Source organism: Salmo salar, chromosome ssa16 (genome assembly GCF_905237065.1).
Source record: "Salmo salar chromosome ssa16, Ssal_v3.1, whole genome shotgun sequence".
Taxonomy (NCBI): domain Eukaryota; kingdom Metazoa; phylum Chordata; class Actinopteri; order Salmoniformes; family Salmonidae; genus Salmo; species Salmo salar.
In genome coordinates, this window is record NC_059457.1 from 15,376,163 (window position 1) to 15,399,653 (window position 23,491).

At 44.4% G+C, this 23,491-nt stretch overlaps 1 protein-coding gene across 11 annotated transcripts in view; it reads right to left on the reverse strand.

Annotated features, from left to right (window-relative positions):
* mical3a (microtubule associated monooxygenase, calponin and LIM domain containing 3a) overlaps nucleotides 1-23,491 on the reverse strand; it is a 139,892-nt gene that overhangs the window by 53,529 nt on the left and 62,872 nt on the right. For all 11 annotated transcript variants that reach the window (XM_045697004.1, XM_045697005.1, XM_045697006.1 and 8 more), the window contains 10 exons: nucleotides 14,396-14,800; nucleotides 13,916-14,123; nucleotides 13,575-13,691; nucleotides 13,239-13,340; nucleotides 12,313-12,468; nucleotides 8,270-8,370; nucleotides 5,863-6,120; nucleotides 5,299-5,414; nucleotides 4,310-4,436; nucleotides 607-703 (listed from right to left, as the gene is read on the reverse strand). In XM_045697004.1, the coding sequence (XP_045552960.1) occupies nucleotides 607-703; nucleotides 4,310-4,436; nucleotides 5,299-5,414; nucleotides 5,863-6,120; nucleotides 8,270-8,370; nucleotides 12,313-12,468; nucleotides 13,239-13,340; nucleotides 13,575-13,691; nucleotides 13,916-14,123; nucleotides 14,396-14,683 (1,570 nt within the window). In that variant the 5' untranslated portion in view covers nucleotides 14,684-14,800. The remainder of the gene's footprint in view (nucleotides 1-606; nucleotides 704-4,309; nucleotides 4,437-5,298; nucleotides 5,415-5,862; nucleotides 6,121-8,269; nucleotides 8,371-12,312; nucleotides 12,469-13,238; nucleotides 13,341-13,574; nucleotides 13,692-13,915; nucleotides 14,124-14,395; nucleotides 14,801-23,491) is intronic.

Sequence of the window (23,491 nt, forward strand, 5' to 3'; positions counted from 1 at the left end):
GGGGTCTGAATATTTTCCCAATGCACTGTATATAATTGCCGACCATGTTAGTCCCATTGTCACTGTCAGCCTACCCTATGTCATAAAGGTGGCGGAAGAGCCTATGAGAGATTAGGGAATGTCACACAGAAACATTTCAAATTGTTAAAAATGTAAGTAACCTTATTGACGATGCAAGTGACGTTCCACCAGGTTAGTGAACACAAAATAAATCGAATAAAATCAGTCCATCAGTCAGTCCATCCACAGAGCAGCATTCCTAAGTCACACATGACAGTTGCTTGTTTCTACAGTTAAGGACTATTAGGACGGAACCTTCAGATAAACACCATGCATTTGGACTTCAGTCATTCATGTTACGTAGCAAATGCTTCTCAAGCAGGTAATGGTCTAGGATGAACGCAAGTCATTGTCACATTTCAGTGATTGCAATAAAGACCAGGTCCTAAAAACAAGAAACTTTCAAAAACAGACATTCATGAAAATGTTATAATATGAACTTATCTAAATATCTGAATACATTTACTCATATATATTTTTTTTAATTATAGCTTAATTAATCAGGGGACACATGAATACAAGAACATTCATGAAAACACTACTCACCATTTCGGGTGAGCTTGGGTGTTGACGAGTTGACTACATTCTCCATTTCGATGAGCATTTCCCTACTTGAATCCCCTGTGTCTATGAGGTGTCGTACCTGACAACAACAGAGTGGGGGTGGGGGGGCAACATACCATTAGGATTTCACATAGGACATCTTCCATAGGTCAAAGCTAGGGCCAGGAGTTTTTACCTGGTCACATATCTGAAGCGGGGAAAAAAACTCTGGTTCTTAGTTAGAAACTAGGCCAGAGTATCCCTGGTCAGGTGGTCAGGACAAACTCCTGGCCCACCTCAAATGGGATGTCATGCACAGAAAAGTATGGGTACTTCAGCACTAGAGGTCGACCGATTAATTAGGGCCGATTTCAGGTTTTCATAACAATCGGTAATTGGCCTTTTTGGACGCCAATTATGGCCGATTACATTGCAATCCACGAGGAAACTGTGTGGCAGGCTGAACACCAGTACGCGAGTGCAGCGTCAAAAGGACCTTGTGGCTGCAAGGAGCCAAGGTAAGTTGCTAGCTAGCATTAAACTTATCTTATAAAAAAACAATCAATCTTCAAATAATCACTAGTTAACTACACATGGTTGATGATATTACTAGGTTAACTAGCTTGTCCTGCGTTGCAAATAATCAATGCAGTGCCTGTTAAATTATCATCGAATCACAGCCTACTTCAACTTCGCCAAAAGGGTGATGATTTAACAAAAGCGCATTCCGGAAAAAAGCAATCTTTGCACAAATGTACCCAACCATAAACATCAATGCCTTTCTTAAAATCAATACACAGAAGTATATATATTTTTTCACACCTGCATATTTAGTTAAAAGAAATTAATGTTAGCAGGCAATACTAACTAGGGAAATTGTGTCACTTTTCATGCGTTCAGTGCAAGCAGAATCTATGGTGAAATGCAACAGTTTGGGCCGCTTGGCTCGTTGCAAACTGATCTAATTTGCCAGAATTCTACATAATTATGACATAACATTGAAGGTTGTGCAATGTAACAGCAATATTTAGACTTAGGGTTGCCACCAGTTTGATAAAATACGGAACGGTTCCGTATTTCACTGAAATAATAAACTTTTTATTTTCGAAATGATAGTTTCCGGATTTGACCATATTAATGACCAAAGGCTCGTATTTCTGTGTTTATTATATTATAATTAAGTCTATGATTTGATAGAGCAGTCTGACTGAGCGGTGGTAGGCATCAGCAGGCTCGTAAGCATTCATTCAAACAGCACTTTCCTGCGTTTGCCAGCAGCTCTTCGCAATGCTTGAAGCACAGCGCTGTTTATGACTTCAAGCCTATCAACTCTCGAAATTAAGCTGGCAATACTATAGTGCCTATAAGAACGTCCAATAGTCAAAGGTATATGAAATACAAATGGTATAGAGAGAAATAGTTGACGGGTCATAATTCCTATAATAACTACAACCTAAACTTCTTTATTGGGAATATTGAAGAACTGGAATATTGAATCACCAGCTTTCATTTGTTCTCATGTTCTGAGCAAGGAACTTAAACATTAGCTTTTTACATGGCACATACTGCACTTTTACTTTCTTCTCCAACACTGTTTTTGCATTATTTAAACCAAATTGAACATGTTTCATTATTTATTTGAGACTAAATAGATGTTATTTACGTAATAAATTAAGTTCAAATAAAAGTGTTCATTGTTCATTCAGTATTGTTGTAATTGTCATTAATACAAATACAGTTGAAGTCAGAAGTTTACATACACTTAGTTTGGAGTCATTAAAACTCGTTCAACCACTCCACAAATTTCCTGTTAACAAACTATAGTTTTGGCAAGTAGGTTAGGACATCTACTTTGTGCATGACAAGTAATTTCTCCAACAATTGTTTACAGACAGATTATTTCACTTATAATTCACTGTATCACAATTCCAGTGGGTCAAAAGTTTACATGCACTAAGTTGACTGTGCCTTTAAACAGCTTGGAAAATTCCAGAAAATGATGTCATGGCTTTAGAAGCTTCTGATAGGCTAATTGACATAATTTGAATCAATTGGAGGTGTACCTGTGTACGTATTTCAAGGCCTACCTTCAAACTCAGTGCCTCTTGGCTTGACATCATGGGAAAATCAAAAGAAATCAGCCAAGACGTCAGAAAGAAAATTGTAGACCTCCACAAGTCTGGTTCAAGCTTGGGAGCAATTTCCAAACGCCTGAAGGTACCACGTTCATCTGTACAAACAATAGTACGCAAGTATAAACACCATGGGACCACGCAGCCGTCATACCGCTCAGGATGGAGACGTGTTCTGTCTCCTAGAGATGAACGTACTTTGGTGCCAAAAGTGCAAATCAATCCCAGAACAACAGCAAAGGACCATGTGAAGATGCTGGAGGAAACAGGTACAGAAGTATGTATATCCACAGTAAAACAAGTCCTATATCGACATAACCAGAAAGGCCGCCATAAAAAAGCCAGACTATGGTTTGCAACTGCACATGGGGACAAAGATCGTACTTCTTGGAGAAATGTCTTCTGGTCTGATGAAACAAAAATAGAACTGTTGGCCATAATGACCATCGTTATGTTTGGAGGAAAAAGGGGGAGGCTTGCAAGCTGAAGAACACCATCCCAACCGTGAAGCACGGGGGTGGCAGCATCATGTTGTGGGGGTGCGTTGCTGCAGGAGGGACTGGTACACTTCACAAAATAGATGGCATCATGAGGAAAGAAAATTAGATGGATATATTGAAGCAACATCTCAAGACATCAGTCAGGAATTTAAAGCTTGGTCACAAATGGGTCTTCCAAATGGACAATGACGCCAAGCATACTTCCAAAGTTGTGGCAAAATGGCTTAAGGACAACAAAGTCAAGGTACTGGAGTGGCCATCACAAAGCCCTGACCTCAATCCTATAGAAAATTTGTGGGCAGAACTGAAAAAGCGTGTGCTAGCAAGGAGGCCTACAAACCTGACTCAGTTACACCAGCTCTGTCAGGAGGAATAGGCCATAATTCACCAAACTTATTGTGGGAAGCTTGTGGAAGGCTACCCGAAACGTTTGACCCAAGTTAAACAATTTAAAGGTAATGCTACCAAATACTAATTGAGTGAAGTGAACTTCTGACCCACTGGGAATGTGATGAAAGAAATAAAAGCTGAAATAAATCATTCTCTACTATTATTCTGACATTTCATATTCTTAAAATAAAGTTTACATTTTTACATTTTAGTCATTTTAGCAGACGCTCTTATCCAGAGCGACTTACAGTAGTGAATGCATACATTTCATACAATTTCATACATTTTTCTTTCCTGTGCTGGCCCCCCGTGGGAATCAAACCCAGAACCCTGGCGTTGCAAACACCATGCTCTACCAACTGAGCTACAGGGAAGGCCAACTTGTGATCCTAACTGACCTAAGACAGGGAATTTTTACTAGGATTAAATGTCAGGAAATGTGAAAAACTGAGTTTAAATGTATTTGGCTAAGGTCTATGTAAACTTCTGACTTCAACTGCATAAAACTTTTTTTTTTTTTATAATAATAAAAAATAAAAATCGGCCGAGTAATCGGTATCGGCTTTTTTTGGTCCTCCTATAAATCGGTATCAGCGTTGAAAAATCATAATCGGTCGACCTCAATTCAGTACATCATGCTCCAATCATAGTCATACAGTCATATGTTGTCAGTGTATACCCTACCTGGTTGGGCCTGAGGAAGTGGAGGCTAATATTAGGGTAGCGCGTGGTGGGGTCCACACTGTAGTGACTGAAATTCTTATTGATGTTCTCTGGCGTTGTCTGAGGCAGCAAGCGATATATGCTCTCCCTAAAAAAAAAAAAAGAAGAGGAACCCATAGTAATTAAATTATAGAAAGGCACATGGGAGAAGAACAGAGGATTCAACACATTCCATTCAGAGCTCCAAAAGCTCTTATCCTAATCCTAATCCTTAATAGAGGGGCTGCCACTGGAGCCTAATGCAGACGCTTTTCCTGGTAGAGCACTCAGAGATAACGGAGTATATGTATATATATGTATATACACACACACACTATTTATATATATATATATATATATATATATATACACACACACACACTATTTGACCAAGCAGGAGGCTATTTGACCAAGCAGGAGAGTTATGGAGTGCTGCATCAGATGACCTGGCCTCCACAATCACCCGACCTCAACCCATTTGAAATGGTTCGGGATGAGTTGAGTGAAGGAAAAGCAGCCAACAAGTGCTCAGCATATGTGGGAACTCCTTCAGGACTGATTTTTTTAACACTTTTTTGGTTACTATATGATTCCATGTGTTATTTCATAGTACAATAATAGTGAAGACATCAAAACTATGTAGAAAATAGTAAAAATAAAGAAAAACCCTTGAATAAGTAGGTGTTCTAAAACTTTTCACCGGTACTGTATATATTAATATGAGAGAGCGAGAGAGCGAAAGAGAGAGGGGAATCATTTGAAAGCTTATTATTATATTGCCAACATGGCTAGCTAAGTTATAAAATACAATCTTACTGTGTTAGGCTTACAAAAGTATGTGTGTGTGTGTGTGTGTGAGCGCACATGTATGCGACTGTGAGCATGTGGAGTGTGTGTGTGTACAGTATGTGTGAATTTAAGTATGACGTGGGAGTATAATGTGTGTGTCATAAACGTGTCCACTCCCTCACCTCTCAGCCAGCACGTCCAGAGACGGGTTTCCCTGGGCCCAGCTCTTCACCATCCAGCCTGAGTCCATGGCTGCCAGGAAACCCCGGGCTATACCAGTGCCCATGGGCCAGAAGGGCTGGAGAGAGGGACAAATACAGTAACATGGTGAACTCCAAGTAAGCATACACTTTTTGTGGTTACTACATGATTCCATATGTGTTATTTCATAGTTTTGATGTCATCGCTGTTATTCTACAATGTAGAAAACAGTAAAAATAAAGTAAAACCCTTGAATGAGTAGGTGTGTCCAAACTTTTGACTGGTACTGTATATACACACACACACACACACACCCATTACGTTTTATATATAAAATTGTTTCAAGCAAGCAAACGTCAATACTGAAATCGCTCTCTAAATTCAACGACATTTCTCCCACACTCTTGGTCACGCTGATTTTCACTCCCTTTCTCATTTACTGTATATAAATGAGCCCGTCAGACTCTACCTTATCCACAGTGACTGAGAGTATGCCTTCTACGTTAGACTGAAACACCCTCCACCCGGTAGACCCCCCCCCTCACCTCCAGTAGACTGTCCCCCACCAGAGACACCAGTAGCTGGCGCCCGTTGCGTTGGCGTACCAGCGCCGCGTTCTCTGAGGCGTACATGCAGGTGAAGTCGAACATGGCCACGTCGGGCTGGCCGTAGTGGTTGATGGCAAAGTCCAGCGTGGGCAGCTGGTGGTTGGTGGAGAAGTCTGCGGCCTCGCGGGCGTAAGATAGTAGGGCTGCCTGGTCCACGTTAGCCCTGGAAAGCAGCATCTCTGTGTCCGCATAATCCTGGAGGAGAGACATGAAGAAATTAAGACGGCTCAGATGACTAGAGGAAGGGAGAGACACTAATAAGAGACTGTCACGCACAGAGAACGAGGCATGACATCCATGCAGTGATATTTGGAAAATAAGATATTTTGCACAGGAGGTTAGCCTGCACCACCAAAGCAGAACTTTGATTCCAAATCAAGTCAATAACATTTGAAAGTTATATTGAATTGAATAAATATAGGCCCATTTGCAATGTCTCCAAAAACAAGTATTTTAATTCCCAATATAAAAATCTAAACACCCCCATGGTCAAGTATACTGTCTCAGATATGTAGCACCAAATGAAGGCATGCTCTAAATGGACTGCTCTTTGAAAGAGACCGGTGAGAGGCACATTCTTTTCATTTGACTTTCCCTAGCTAGGCTGGGCACGGCAGTGTCAGGCTGGCTGACTGGTGAGCTGGATGGGTGGAGGGGAGGTGAAGGGTGGAGCATTTGGAGAATCTGAGAGAGGGACTTTCTGTTTTTCATGGTGCTAGGTGGAACCGTGTGGACCCGACCCACCACTCCCCTGCCTTTCCCAGGGGCAGGATGGAGCATTAAAAAAGGGACTGTCGGAGTGATTTCCATAAAAGGACCATGCCTGGAAGTAAGTCGTCTTTTAGGAAACCTATCTATGGGCTAGGATACATACTGGTACATCAAACAACTGAAAACTCACCGGTTTGTTATGGTCCTAATCACACAATGACATATAGAACCCCTATTCATTCAATAGGATATCTGTGGGCCTAGTCGGTAAAGATTTGTCATGTAACTTTTTAAAATGTATGACCTTTTATTGTGGCATAAACACAACCGGTCATGATGTTGTCATCTGATTGTCAAACAATCACTTCAACGTTCTCCTTTACTAGGCTACCTGCTCCCGTTCATCTGCTGGCGTCATATTCCAGCCTCCGAACACAGTGATGAATAGAAAGAGACATCTGTTACACAAACCACCACAAAGTGTCATTAGGCCAGGATTTATAGGTCCGCTGTTGTCCGTGCCCCTCTCGGTGTCATCTTATGCCACGTTCACGTGCTACTCAGAACTCTGACATTTCCGACATTCTAACTGGTTGTAGTTGTGCCGTGTTCAACCAGTTAGCAAGTCGAACGATTCTGAGTTCCTTAGTTCCGACTAGCACGTGAACGCGGCATCTGCCTTGGCAAAATGTCATTGTTCTCGTCGAACCACATTGCATTTTGGAGCATAGGAAATACCACCCGTTTTCAAGTCCATTCTCTCATTTTTCATGCCTCTGACATGCCGAAATGATAAAAAGTGGTGTAATAGCCTACAGCTTTCTTGACATTTTGTTTTAACTATTGTGATAGGCTCATGTTTTGCCGGTACGGTGTACCCCCAATATTTATTTTGCCGGGATGCCGTACCGGGCCGCCTTACTTTCACCCTTGATCATGTCCCCGCTCAGCCTGCAACCTAGACCAACTCATCAGGGTCAGATTCATTAGTGCACACTGTAGCAAAACTTTTGCAACAGAAAAGGAAAACAGGCATTTCTTATTGGACAAGTTCAGGTAGTCCCTCCTTGTTTCAGTCCATTTTCTTCCCTTTGGTGCCTAATGAATACGACCCAGCACTGGACCTACAGAGCCAGCCATTCAACCTCCTACTGCACTGGCCTGATGACCGCTGATTAAAACTCACATTCGGTGCCAATCCGATTATCAAAAGGGTTACCATTCCCAATTACTCAAATGCCTTCATAACGAGAGTTTGATTGGGTCTGCAAAATATTACCAAACCCTTTTTCCCCTCCACAAAGTAAGATAGAAATACAGCGGCAACTTTTATTGGAACATGAAAGCTGAACTTCTAAAAGAGGTCCTGATGTCCTAAATGCTTGCGACTGCCCACTCTAGTCAAAGGAAACAGCAGTGTTATGAAGTGAAGGGACACAAACTCTCATTAAGTGTGGTTGAGCTGGCGGTTTGTTCCTGGCACAGTTTTGGCTTGGTCTGGCCATTAGGCAGGGACCGGGCACACAGAGACGGAAAGTGACTGAGTGAGTGTACAGTTCTGTATGTGTGTGCATGCATGTGTACGAGAGAGAGACATCTCCAGACGTGTCTCTCTCACCCTTTGATCACTCACATGCAGAATGACTCCCTTCTCCAGCAGGCTCTGTTTCTTGGCAGTCATGACAAAGTAGTGCGTGTCATCCTTGTAGTAGACAATGTTTTCCAGGTCAATTCCTATCAAATCAATAGAAAGAGAGTTTGGGGATTAATTTTTGGTAAACCAATGTCTTTTCTACAGTTGCTCCTATGGCTCCTCCATTGACAGTCTCTCTGGTTGTCTTTGTTAGAGGAATGGTGGACAATGAACCCGAATACCCGACCCGGGACCCGAGTGGGTCCGGCTCCAAAATTCGAACTTTCCCCTTGGGTCTGGGGTCGGGTCCTGTTTGATTGTTATCGGATCTCAGGTATATGTAACTACAGCTGATAAACGAGTGGACCCGAATGGACCTGGCCACGGCTCTGCATAGCTTATAGCATATTTATTTTATGCTACTAAGTTGCATTTAGTGACTTATAGAAGGCCTAGCAACATATAAATATCTATTTGTTAACCAGAAGAGCAACTTGGCTGATAAAGTTTGTCACTCTGGTCCAATCGGGTCTAGGTCTGGTTGTCGGCGAGTCCATTCGGGTTCAGGTCTGATTGTTCTCGGGTCCGTTCAGATCCAGGTCCCCCGTTTTCTTTAGGTATGGTTGTCATCGGGTCCGGGTCTGACTGTCTTCGGGTCTGGATCCAACTTTATGGAGATCACACGACCCAGGAGACAAAACTTACGGCCCATATAGACAGTGCCATCTCCGCACCGATCTCTCATGTTATGGCAAGGCCCATATAGACAGTGCCATCTCCGCACCGATCTCTCATGTTATGGCAAGGCCCATATAGACAGTGCCATCTCCGCACCGATCTCTCATGTTATGGCAAGGCCCATATAGACAGTGCCATCTCCGCACCGATCTCTCATGTTATGGCAAGGCCCATATAGACAGTGCCATCTCCGCACCGATCTCTCATGTTATGGCAAGGCCCATATAGACAGTGCCATCTCCGCACCGATCTCTCATGTTATGGCAAGGCCCATATAGACAGTGCCATCTCCGCACCGATCTCTCATGTTATGGCAAGGCCCATATAGACAGTGCCATCTCCGCACCGATCTCTCATGTTATGACAAGGCCCATATAGACAGTGCCATCTCCGCACCGATCTCTCATGTTATGGCAAGGCCCATATAGACAGTGCCATCTCCGCACCGATCTCTCATGTTATGGCAAGGCCCATATAGACAGTGCCATCTCCGCACCGATCTCTCATGTTATGGCAAGGCCCATATAGACAGTGCCATCTCCGCACCGATCTCTCATGTTATGGCAAGGCCCATATAGACAGTGCCATCTCCGCACCGATCTCTCATGTTATGGCAAGGCCCATATAGACAGTGCCATCTCCGCACCGATCTCTCATGTTATGGCAAGGCCCATATAGACAGTGCCATCTCCGCACCGATCTCTCATGTTATGGCAAGGCCCATATAGACAGTGCCATCTCCGCACCGATCTCTCATGTTATGGCAAGGCCCATATAGACAGTGCCATCTCCGCACCGATCTCTCATGTTATGGCAAGGCCCATATAGACAGTGCCATCTCCGCACCGATCTCTCATGTTATGGCAAGGCCCATATAGACAGTGCCATCTCCGCACCGATCTCTCATGTTATGGCAAGGCCCATATAGACAGTGCCATCTCCGCACCGATCTCTCATGTTATGGCAAGGCCCATATAGACAGTGCCATCTCCGCACCGATCTCTCATGTTATGGCAAGGCCCATATAGACAGTGCCATCTCCGCACCGATCTCTCATGTTATGGCAAGGCCCATATAGACAGTGCCATCTCCGCACCGATCTCTCATGTTATGGCAAGGCCCATATAGACAGTGCCATCTCCGCACCGATCTCTCATGTTATGGCAAGGCCCATATAGACAGTGCCATCTCCGCACCGATCTCTCATGTTATGGCAAGGCCCATATAGACAGTGCCATCTCCGCACCGATCTCTCATGTTATGACAAGGCCCATATAGACAGTGCCATCTCCGCACCGATCTCTCATGTTATGGCAAGGCCCATATAGACAGTGCCATCTCCGCACCGATCTCTCATGTTATGGCAAGGCCCATATAGACAGTGCCATCTCCGCACCGATCTCTCATGTTATGGCAAGGCCCATATAGACAGTGCCATCTCCGCACCGATCTCTCATGTTATGGCAAGGCCCATATAGACAGTGCCATCTCCGCACCGATCTCTCATGTTATGGCAAGGCCCATATAGACAGTGCCATCTCCGCACCGATCTCTCATGTTATGGCAAGGCCCATATAGACAGTGCCATCTCCGCACCGATCTCTCATGTTATGGCAAGGCCCATATAGACAGTGCCATCTCCGCACCGATCTCTCATGTTATGGCAAGGCCCATATAGACAGTGCCATCTCCGCACCGATCTCTCATGTTATGGCAAGGCCCATATAGACAGTGCCATCTCCGCACCGATCTCTCATGTTATGGCAAGGCCCATATAGACAGTGCCATCTCCGCACCGATCTCTCATGTTATGGCAAGGCCCATATAGACAGTGCCATCTCCGCACCGATCTCTCATGTTATGGCAAGGCCCATATAGACAGTGCCATCTCCGCACCGATCTCTCATGTTATGGCAAGGCCCATATAGACAGTGCCATCTCCGCACCGATCTCTCATGTTATGGCAAGGCCCATATAGACAGTGCCATCTCCGCACCGATCTCTCATGTTATGGCAAGGCCCATATAGACAGTGCCATCTCCGCACCGATCTCTCATGTTATGGCAAGGCCCATATAGACAGTGCCATCTCCGCACCGATCTCTCATGTTATGGCAAGGCCCATATAGACAGTGCCATCTCCGCACCGATCTCTCATGTTATGACAAGGCCCATATAGACAGTGCCATCTCCGCACCGATCTCTCATGTTATGACAAGGCCCATATAGACAGTGCCATCTCCGCACCGATCTCTCATGTTATGGCAAGGCCCATATAGACAGTGCCATCTCCGCACCGATCTCTCATGTTATGACAAGGCCCATATAGACAGTGCCATCTCCGCACCGATCTCTCATGTTATGGCAAGGCCCATATAGACAGTGCCATCTCCGCACCGATCTCTCATGTTATGACAAGGCCCATATAGACAGTGCCATCTCCGCACCGATCTCTCATGTTATGGCAAGGCCCATATAGACAGTGCCATCTCCGCACCGATCTCTCATGTTATGGCAAGGCCCATATAGACAGTGCCATCTCCGCACCGATCTCTCATGTTATGACAAGGCCCATATAGACAGTGCCATCTCCGCACCGATCTCTCATGTTATGGCAAGGCCCATATAGACAGTGCCATCTCCGCACCGATCTCTCATGTTATGACAAGGCCCATATAGACAGTGCCATCTCCGCACCGATCTCTCATGTTATGGCAAGGCCCATATAGACAGTGCCATCTCCGCACCGATCTCTCATGTTATGACAAGGCCCATATAGACAGTGCCATCTCCGCACCGATCTCTCATGTTATGGCAAGGCCCATATAGACAGTGCCATCTCCGCACCGATCTCTCATGTTATGACAAGGCCCATATAGACAGTGCCATCTCCGCACCGATCTCTCATGTTATGGCAAGGCCCATATAGACAGTGCCATCTCCGCACCGATCTCTCATGTTATGACAAGGCCCATATAGACAGTGCCATCTCCGCACCGATCTCTCATGTTATGACAAGGGATCAAACTGTTTCATTGAGAAACGTCAACAGATTCAAGATTCCTCTTTTTTTGTTGACATTTTCTCTAATCCATGGATAAACCATGCAGAAAGGAACTGACAGGCTCTCAGAAAATACATGTGTATCACCTAAATCCATACACTCCTAATATATAACAATCCGTAAAATGTTACTTAAAGCCTACAGCTATAATGCTTAATAGCTTGTTATAAGCACCTATGAGCCTTTATAAATCTCATAACGAGGGTTATTACATGTTGTCTCCCTATGGAGCAATAACTGACCCGTGGCTTCCCGGAGGTCCTGGAAGAACTTCTGGTTGAAGATGAAGGCCACTCCGCTGATCTCCTCCACCTTGGCCTCGGCTGTAGTGTTCCTGTTGATGAAGTTGGCCGTAATGGCGATGGCTAGCTTGCCCCGGAACTCCTTCCTCCTGAACCCTGTAGGGGAGAGGAGAGAGGGAGGAAGGATGGACATGTTAGGCGGGGGTCAAGGGTTCATTATGTAGACAGTGAATGAGTCAGGGGGTCAGATTTCGAGAGAACAAACTAGCCAAGTTAACAGTTGCCTTGTATTACAAACTCACGTTTGTAAAAGAGAAAAGAACAGGACAACAAAAAAGGTTGCACCTGTTAGGCTTTGATGCACACCATCAGTATCAGTTCGATCAATACAACCACAATTCTTTTAATCATCTCATGTAAGATTGCAGGCTGAGAACGATCATTGCATGCAGTGACTACTGGCTAGCCCTGAGGGAAACTGCTTCCCTCAGGGCTAGATGGGTCACAGCAGTCCACACACTACAGGGCACCCAGAGCGGTTGTGAGGGCTGTTAGCTCATACAGGAAACAGACAGCCAATTCACCCGTTCGTGCTCTGCTCCAGAGAGAGGCCACGGAGGAGTGCTCTCTAAAGATGGATGGAGTGAAGGAGCGCACAACAAAGCAGCAGGAGAAGTGGAGAGCGAGAAGGAGAGGGAGAGCGAGAGCGAGAGCGCGAGAGAGAGAGAGAGAGAGAGAGAGAGAGAGAGAGAGAGAGAGAGAGAGAGAGAGAGAGAGAGAGAGAGGGAGAAAGAGAGAGAGAGAGCAAGAGAGAGAAAGAGGGGTCGGACTCGTAAACGAACCACAGCTGTGTTTTTGAGGGCTTCAGTTCTCAGTGTTTTACACAATTAATTTTCAATCACATCTGTTACTTTGTTGCTTTCTACCTGCCAGCGTGTTTCTCCTCCCATCTGCCCCAATGATGACATCAAACTCCAACTCGTTGACTGGGTGTGTCCTGGGGAGGACCTCAGCCCTCCACCCTATCCCTGCAAAAACACACAACATGGGGAAATACATAAGACGTGTAACTTTTGTATTATTTAGCATACGACTTGACTTTCCTTCACTGACAACAATGGGGATATTTTCCAATAGAGACCTCTAAGTTAGCACTGTCACATACAGTAACATATGGCCCTTCCTTACTCCCTTAATGTCTGGCTATAGAGAAGTCGTGTCTTGTGACGGCTCTTAACGTAGTCACGTAACGAAGGTCTTACTCTCGTTCTCCTGGTCCTCGGGGGGCTCGATGAGACCCTTGAACTCCGTGTTGACGTGGATCTCGATGCCCAGGAGCAGGGCCACCTTCAGCAGCATCAGCTGGAGCTGCCGGATACCTGCACAGAGAGTCAGACAGATTAGAGGAGAACGTCAAACAAGAACTATTTATTCGCTTCGACGACCGAAAAGACTGCAATGTCACAGCTAATCCATGGCCCTGGCAAGCACCAGATAAATTCTCTTCATAGATCATATCAGATCACAAAGCAAAACGCGAAAGCAGTTCAACCGTTTGATAAAAGATGGAGCGCAGGAAATGGGCGTTGTCTTATCCACTTACTGATATGGTCGATGGCTCCGGCGCAGAACTTTCCATAGAACTTTTTGGCCCCGAGGCCTCTGAGGTCCTGGATGGTAAAGGGCCACAGGTGCAGCACGTTGTTCCTGGAGAAGGCATCCCTCTTCTCCAGCAGCACCACCTTGGCGCCCAGGAAGCCCAGCTCGATTGCCGTCCGCAGGCCACATGGTCCTGCCCCGATGATCAAACACTGTGGAGGGGGGAGCATACCGTATATCATATACAAGAGTGGGCTGATATTACCATAAAAGTTCAATTCCCGATATACTGTTAATCGCAAAATATAATTTAAATCGCAATATTTAACAAGAGAAAATAGACAACATGAAAATGTGGATATCGCCCTACCCTATCATATACAGAAATAACTCTCTATATACAGAAATAACTCTCTATATACAGAAATAATACTCTCTGAGGTAGTTTGAACAAGGATATGAGACAAGTTACATCATCACATACCTTAGAGTTGGTACATGCACGTCCCTTCTTGTACTCCTTCTGGCCGGCCCGCTTGTCTAGCTTAGCCCAGAGTGCCTTGGCCTTCCAGTAGTTGAGACGGGACTTAAGCTTGTGGTAGAAGACCCGGTACTCACAGGGCTTGAGCTCCAGATGGTCACAGAGCTCCTGGAAGGCCTTGAGCGTGACCTTGCAAGTGGAGGCCTGGACGAAGCGGTCAAACAAGATGTGGGCCGGGTTCACCCTCTCCCCTGTGGTGGTGAAGCCTCCCAGGTCCCCCATGGTCCCCATGAACCTCCCCCCCAGTTGGGGGCCTCTGGGGGTCTCTGGTCAGGCCCCAGCCCCTGGCTCTAGCACAACACTCTGCTCCGGTGAAGTCTTTATCTCCCCGTCTCAGGCATCCTCATTCTGTCAGGGAGAAAGAGGAAAAGCACAGTGAGTTATGAGAATGTCTGCATATTTCACGAGTTCATCATGACACATTACCGAGTTTGATTTGGAACGTCCTCGAATGATCTTCCTTAAATAACTTGTTAGAAAGACCTCTGGCTGCAGTGTAGACCAGTGACGTGTAGTCAGCGCTTACCCTGTAATAATCTCATTTAAAAAAGCTGTTGTGAAAAGCCAAATCTAAAAATGTTATTATAAAGAAAAAAATATATTGTTATCTAATGTTCGTTTCTGAATGATTCTGGTGGCTGTTATGCGCAAAATCTCAACATTTTCTAAAACGGCAACAAAACCTCACGAATACCAGGGTATTCATAAATAAAGGTTAAATCAACGTTTAAAAATTCATGACTTTCTTTCCATCCATTCGAATCCATTAAAATCCTTGACGTGCGCGGCCTTCCTTACTGCAGTCACTGTAATGGACAGGGTCCGCATAGGCATCGCTGCCTTGCCTAGCTTGAAGTAGCTTGAACCTAATGTATATTTTGCGCCTGCGTATTGCCTAAACATGTTGTGTGGGTAATGCCTGGGTAAGCTGTGCACAATTTGGCATGTCTACATCATTTGGTGGTGAACAAAGATTGCTAGCATCCATGAACTGCTAGATTGCTAGCAAAAACAACTTGACATATGGACACTACCTCTATACTGCACCTCAAACAACTTTCCAAGTTGGAATAATCATGGAGGTTTCGAAGAGTGGAACATCAACTATAATGAAAGTTAAGACCAGACAAGGGCAGCATACAGCACGTAACTTTATTCATGACAGGCAAGGCAACCACCATCTCCCTCACTGCTCGCTGTCGGGCAGGCGAAAAGTGAGTACTGGACTGTCCACTTGTAGGAAACATACCAATTCAAACTTTTTACCCAGAATTTTACACATATCGGGCATGTACTTTGTCGACATATTGGGAACGGGGCTTCTCCGCCACTCAGTGCAGGCCCAAGCCTTGGCTTCTACCAGATGGATGCGACTAAATGTGTGTGTAATAATATCACAGAATATTATTGTGTGTGTGTGCACGCCGCGCATTGGAAGAATTGTAAATCCATTGTGAAAGGCTATGCGTTGCAAATGATTCAGATTAAACGTGTCCATATATTGGTCTTTTAGTGCCACACCTATCAGTTGGAACTCTGCATGCTACATCGGGTCTATGGCTGAGCTGAGTCGAGCAGTGTGTTATTTGGTCGCTTGTGTATCTCGACTACATTGGTATTTACATTTGGTGAAAATCTTTGTACAGTTCTGTTAAAAGCCTGTCACTCTGGTTGTCGGTTTTATGGTAAACTTGGGCTTCATCAAGGTTTATTTGAGTAAATCTGGCTTTGATAATAGCCAGTGCCTACCCAGCCACCGACCTCAACACACGTCACTGGTGCAGCCTATCCCCAATGTTGTTATACTAATAGTCTTGAAGAAGTGATCCAACAGGATTTAATGGGATATCATATCCGCTTCATCAAAAACAGGAAATTCATAGATTAGCCGAATCAGCTATAAACGCCAGAACATCAAGCACAACAAAATATCAGCCTGTATACCGCAATTCAACTCCACTTACGAATCCATATCGCAGATATGCAAGGATGAAGAGAAAGCATGAGATGACGTAACCAGACCAGCAGTGAATGACAGACAGCAGCCTCTGTACTGTACTGTGTTTGATCCAACCATTTTGCTGAGCAGTGGGTATATTGTGATGTGCCCGGATCGCATAAAATCCCCCAGAGGCAACCGGGAAGAGAGCTGACGTCCCTGGTTAGAAGTTGGAGCAGGGTTCACAATTATGTTCACAGATAGTGCTTCAGTAGGCAGTAGGATGGATCACATTTCAGAAGAATCTGACCACAGGACAACTAATACATGTTTTCCCTCCTGAATGGCAAATTGCATAGTGAAGGGCACAGTAAGAGTTTTAATGTCTCAGTTCAAATTAATCGTTGACTATTATACAAGGTGGTGATAGTTGTGCATTAAGAGTGACACACACTTCACATAGGCCTTTATCAATGTCGTGTTAAATGTGTCACAGCAAGGCTATTAGCTACTGATATAAACAAGGAAGACACAGTTACAGAGATACTGTTAAAGCGCTTTGGACTGTGTCGGTTGTCTGGAGGTCAGTGTGGCAGACTGCAGTGTCCGGCTTGGGTATGATGTCTCTCAATCCTTTGTTCCACACAGCAGGGATCTAAGTCCTCAGATCATATTCCAGGACAGAGTGTGCAGGCAGGACTGGACAGAGACTGAACCACTGACCTAGAGCCTGTAAGTGTCCAACTTCCCAGTGAGGGGACGGATGTGACAAATTCATCAGAATTAGGCTAGCCCATATAATTCCAGAATTCAAAACCTTTTCAACAATAATGTGAACTGCCATCGTTCATTTTTGAACAGATCTAGAGTAAAGTCCTGCATCTGGTCAGATATCCACGGTTCCCCGCAGTTGACCCGCAAAAAATTAAAACATTATTTCAACCCGTGGGTCAACTCCCGGTTTAGAACAATTATATTGAGTGTCGGAAACGTTTTAAATCAAGATCATATTTATTTATTTTTTGTACAAATCCAGGAGCTTGTTGTGTTGCATTGTGTTGCGAATTCCATTCTGTGCGCAGTGAGCCAGACATGTAGGCTACCAGCCACGAATGCAGTGGATCAGGGAACTGTCCGTTATTTGTGTGGTGCTGAAACTTATGGTTTCATCCCCCCCACATGAAAATATGTTGCCAAGTGAGTTTCCCTGGCTAGCCTAGCTCATGTGAAAATGGCTAAGGTAGGCCTCACCGTAGAAATAAAAAGAAAGGTTATGAAAAACACCATCTAGGAAACAGGTGCTGTGTGAGTGAAATCCCCGATTTGGTTTGGAAGGTTTTTGGAGTCATTGTAGACAAAAACCTGGTAGATCGATACACAACCTGCAAATGGTGCAAGCATGTATGGTTTACAATAGGCTAATTCAGTTATTATCAGTTAATTATTCAGGCTTTCGTTCACTTAGACCATATGCAGAGCAGGCCATATCAAGTTTAAATTGGTGCAGCTGGTAAAAGTTTGAATATAGCCTACTAAATACATTTATTTTTACAGCCTATATTCGATGCTGGAAATTGTTTAACTTTCAATTAGAACTATACTGAACAAAATATAAATGCAACATGCAACAATTTTACTGAGTTACAGTTCATACAAGGCTCTAATTCATTAGGCCGTAATCTATGGATTTCACATGACTGGGCAAGGGAACAGCCATGGGTGGGCCTGGGAGAGCCCACCCACTGGGTAGCCAGGCCCGGCAGAATTAGTTTTTCATCACAAAAGGGCTTTAGTACAGACAAAAATACTCCTCAGTTTCATCAGCTGTCCGGGTGGCTGGTCTCAGACAATCCCACAGGTGAAGAAGCTGGATGTGGAGGTCCTGGCCTGGCATGGTTACACGCCATTTGCGGTTGTGAGGACGGTAGGAAGTACTGCCAAATTCTTTAAAACGACGTTGGAGGCAGCTTATGGTAATTCAATTCCCTGGTAACAGCTCTGGTGGACATTCCTGCAGTCAGCATGCCAATTGCACACTCCCTCAAAACTTGAGACATCTGTGGCATTGTGTTGTGCACATTTTAGAGTAGCCTTTTATTGTCCCCAGCACGAGCTCCACCTGTGTAATGACCATGCCGTTTAACCTGTTGGGGATAGGGGGCAGTATTTGCACGGCCGGATAAAAAACGTACCCGATTTAATCTGGTTACTACTCCTGCCCAGTAACTAGAATATGCATATAATTATTGGCTTTGGATAGAAAACACTCCAAAGTTTCTAAAACTGTTTGAATGGTGTCTGTGAGTATAACAGAACTCATATGGCAGGCAAAAACCTGAGAAGATTCCTTACAGGAAGTGGCCTGTCTGACCATTTCTTGATCATCTCTATCCAAAACAGGGGATCTCTGCTGTTACGTGACACTTCCTACGGCTCCCATAGGCTCTCAGAAGGCGGGAAAAAGCTGAATGATGTAATTCCAACCCCAGGCTGAAACACATTAGCGCTTTTGGCAAGTGGCCGATCAGAGGACAATGGGCTTAGGCGCGTGCACGAGTCGACCCCATGCTTTATTTTCTTTCGTCTTTTTACCTAAATGCAGATTCCCGGTCGGAATATTATTGCTTTTTTACGAGAAAAATGGCATAAAAATGTATTTTAAACAGCGGTTGACATGCTTCGAAGTACGGTAATGGAATATTTAGAAATGTTTTGTCACGAAATGCGTCGTGCTCGTCACCCTTCTTTACCATTCGGATAGTGTCTTGAACGCACGAACAAAACAGAGGATATTTGGATATAACTATGGATTATTTGGGACCAAACCAACATTTGTTATTGAAGTAGAAGTCCTGGGAGTGCATTCTGACGAAGAACACCAAAGGTAATAACATTTTTCTTATAGTAAATCTGACTTTGGTGAGTGCTAATCTTGCTGGGTGTCTAAATAGCTAGCCCTGTTATGCCGGGCTATCTACTCAGAATATTGCAAAATGTGCTTTCACCGAAAAGCTATTTTAAAATCGGACATATCGAGTGCATAGAGGAGTTCTGTATCTATAATTCTTAAAATAATTGTTATGCTTTTTGTGAACGTTTATCGCGAGTAATTGAGTAAATGTTTAGTAAATTCACCGGAAGTTTGCGGGGGGTATGCTAGTTCTGAACGTCACATGCTAATGTAAAAAGCTGGTTTTTGATATAAATATGAACTTGATTGAACAAAACATGCATGCATTGTATAACATAATGTCCTAGGTGTGTCATTTGATGAAGATCATCAAAGGTTAGTGCTGCATTTAGCTGTGGTTTGTGTTTTTGTGACATTATATGCTAGCTTGAAAAATGGGTGTCTGATTATTTCTGGCTGGGTACTCTGCTGACATAATCTAATGTTTTGCTTTCGTTGTAAAGCCTTTTTGAAATCGGACAGTGTGGTTAGATTAACGAGAGTCTTGTCTTTAAAATGGTGTAAAATAGTCATATGTTTGAGAAATTGAAGTAATAGCATTTCTAAGGTATTTGAATAACGCGCCACAGGATTCCACTGGCTGTTACGTAGGTGGGACGATTTCGTCCCGCCGACCCTAGAGAGGTTAACCTCTTAAAATGTAAAGTCCCCATATTTTGGGAGCCTATTCGATTTTTTTTATTCAATTCAGTCTGATATGAGAACGGTAGCCTCTATTTGCAAAAGCAGTGTGTCTGCAGAAAGCTGAGTATCTTGGCTTTTGATCTGTGCCTTAAAATCTTTGGTGTAACTTACTACCATATACGGGCATATGAATGTATTTCATTTTATTTCACCTTTATTTAACCAGATAGGCAAGTTAAGAACAAGTTCTCATTTACAATTGCGACCTGGCCAAGATAAAACAAAGCAGTTTGACACATACAACAACACAGAGTTACACATGGAGTAAAACAAATATACAGTCAATAATATAGTAGAAAAATAAGTCTATATACAATGTGAGCAAATGAAGTGAGATAAGGGAGGTAAAGGCAAAAAAAGGCCATGGTGGCGAAGTAAATACAATTCAGCAAGTAAAACACTGGAATGGTAGATTTGCAGTGGAAGAAAGTGCAAGTGGAAATTGAAATAATGGGGTGCAAAGGAGCAAAATAAATAAATAAATACAGTAGGGGAAGAGGTAGTTGTTTGGGCTAAATTACATATGGGCTATATACAGGTGCAGTAATCTGTGAGCTGCTCTGACAGCTGGTGCTTAAAGCTAGTGAGGGAGATAAGTGTTTCCAGTTTCAGAGATTTTTGTAGTTCATTCCAGTCATTGGCAGCAGAGAACTAACTGGAAGGAGAGGCGGCCAAAGGAGGAATTGGCTTTGGGGGTGACCAGAGAGATATACCTGCTGGAGCGCGTGCTACAGGTGGGTGCAGCTATGGTGACCAGCGAGCTGAGATAAGGTGGGACTTTACCTAGCAGGTTCTTGCATATGACCTGTAGCCAGCGGGTTTGGCGACGGGTATGAAGCGAGGGCCAGCCAACGAGAGCGTACAGGTCGCAGTGGTGGGTAGTATATGGGGCTTTGGTGACAAAACAGATGGCACTGTGATAGACTGCATCCGAATTTATTGAGTAGGGTATTGGAGGCTATTTTGTAAATGACATCGCCGAAGTCGAGGATCGGTAGGATGGTCAGTTTTACAAGGGTATGTTTGGCAGCGTGAGTGAAGGATGCTTTGTTGCAAAATAGGAAGCCAATTCTAGATTTAACTTTGGATTGGAGATGTTTGATGTGAGTCTGGAAGGAGAGTTTACAGTCTAACCAGACACCTAGGTATTTGTAGTTGTCTACATATTCTAAGTCAGAGCCATCCAGAGTAGTGATGCTGGACGGGCGGGCAGGTGCAAGCAGCGATCGGTTGAAGAGCATGCATTTAGTTTTACTTGTACTTAAGAGCAGTTGGAGGCCACGGAAGGAGAGTTGTATGGCATTGAAGCTTGTCTGGAGGGTTGTTAACACAGTGTCCAAAGAAGGGTCAGAAGTATACAGAATGGTGTCGTCTGCGTAGAGGTGGATCAGAGACTCACCAGCAGCAAGAGCGACATCATTGATGTATACAGAGAAGAGAGTTGGCCCAAGAATTGAACCCTGTGGCACCCCCATAGAGACTGCCAGGGTCCGGACAACAGGCCCTCCGATTTGATACACTGAACTCTATCAGAGAAGTAGTTGGTGAACCAGGCGAGGCAATCATTTGAGAAACCAAGGCTATTGAGTCTGCCGATGAGGATGTGGTGATTGACAGAGTCGAAAGCCTTGGCCAGGTCAATGATTACGGCTATACAGTATTGTTTCTTATCGATGGCGGTTAAGATATCGTTTAGGACCTTGAGCGTGGCTGAGGTGCACCCATGACAAGCTCTGAAACCAGATTGCATAACGGAGAAGGTGCGGTGGGATTCAAAATGGTCGGTAATCTGTTTGCTGACTTGGCTTTCGAAGACCTTAGAAAGGCAGGGTAGGATAGATATAGGTCTGTAGCAGTTTGGGTCTGTATAAGTGCAGGCCAAGCCGATGACCTAATTTCAAGCTAGCGTTGTGAAGCATAAAATAAATAAACACGGAATCCGTCGACACACACCGAAAGCTGGGACTCCACAGATCATGAGGATATCTTATTTGTCTGCCTGTGACCTACCATTATTGACCATCAGGCCCGAGAGTCAAAATGTTTATTTTCCACAACGTTTTCACCAAACGGCAAACATCTTACAAGGTAAGCTTCGATTTGGTCTGTGTTTGAGCTATAGCTACATGGGGATATCACATTCATCCTTAGGTTGTTATGAACAAATCTTGCCTATTGCCAATGTTATCTGATGATGTATGACTTAATGGCAACATCCAATGTCCACCGAGTGACCATCTTTGCGCATCAAAAATATGAGGTCGCCTGCTTAGTTTTTTATAAGTTGTCTGCTTTTTGTGCTTTGGATTTAGTCTACATAGGCCTGTGTAACAAGTCATTTCAATGTTATATAATTTCAAAGTAGTTATTTTCTATGTTTCATATCATTTCACTGTTTGTTGTTCTAAGTTTCATCCTTGTATGAGGCCACTAAACTCTCATGGCCATTGTTATTTGTGGTTCTCACCTCTGCCTTTGTCTCCAAAGTGTTACTGTTTGCATTGTGTGTGTTTCACACCTATGTGAGACACTGTACAGATAAAGTTTAGGCTTGGTATTTTTACTTTATAGTAATGTTGTTTTGTAAATTTAGTCAACTGTAATTCTATATCCCTTTATTTGATTCACCAGAGAGTGGAGGATGCAGAGGATTTTGATGATGATGTTTGGGAGTCACCCCTCTACAGCAAGCGCCCCCGCCGGTCAAGGTCTTCACCCCCCACTGCTATGTCAATCACCCCATCTGATGGTTCTACATCCACTTTTCATAGACCTCTTGAAAAAGAAAATAGGGGGTTCCCGAGTGGTGCAGTGGTCTAAGGCACTACATTGCATGCAGTATGGTAGAGGCATTTCTACGGTCCCAGGTTCATATCCCAGGCTGTGCCACAACCGGCCGTGGTAGGGAGTCCCATAGGACGGCGTCCGGGTTAGGGGAGGGTTTGGCTTGGCTCATCACGCTCTAGCGACTCCTTGTGGCGGGCCAGGTGCCTGCGGGCTGACCCCGGATGCCAGTTGAACGGTGTTTCATCCGACACATTGGTGCAGCTGGCTTCTGGCTGGCGGGTGGTTTGGCGGGTCATGTTTCGGAGCCTCTCCCGAGCCCGTTGGGGAGTGGCAGCGATGAGACTAGATCGAAAAATTGGGGAGAAAAAGGGGGGGTAAAATACACACACTTTTTTTTTTAAGAATATAGGACGAATGGTGCCACAAGCCCCTAACAGAATCGGTTACCCTAAAACCAATGTAAACGACATGACAGCGGACAGGGGGACCATACGTTGGATCAGGACTAACGAGCTGCTTTTTGTGAAATGGAAGGACACTAGGGAAGTAACCACACATCATAAGGCTTTCAATAACAACCATGTGAAGGACTACAATGGCAGTGTCGACCTATGCTCTGATGTGGAGGACGTGGTAGTAGCCAAAGACCAGGAAGTGG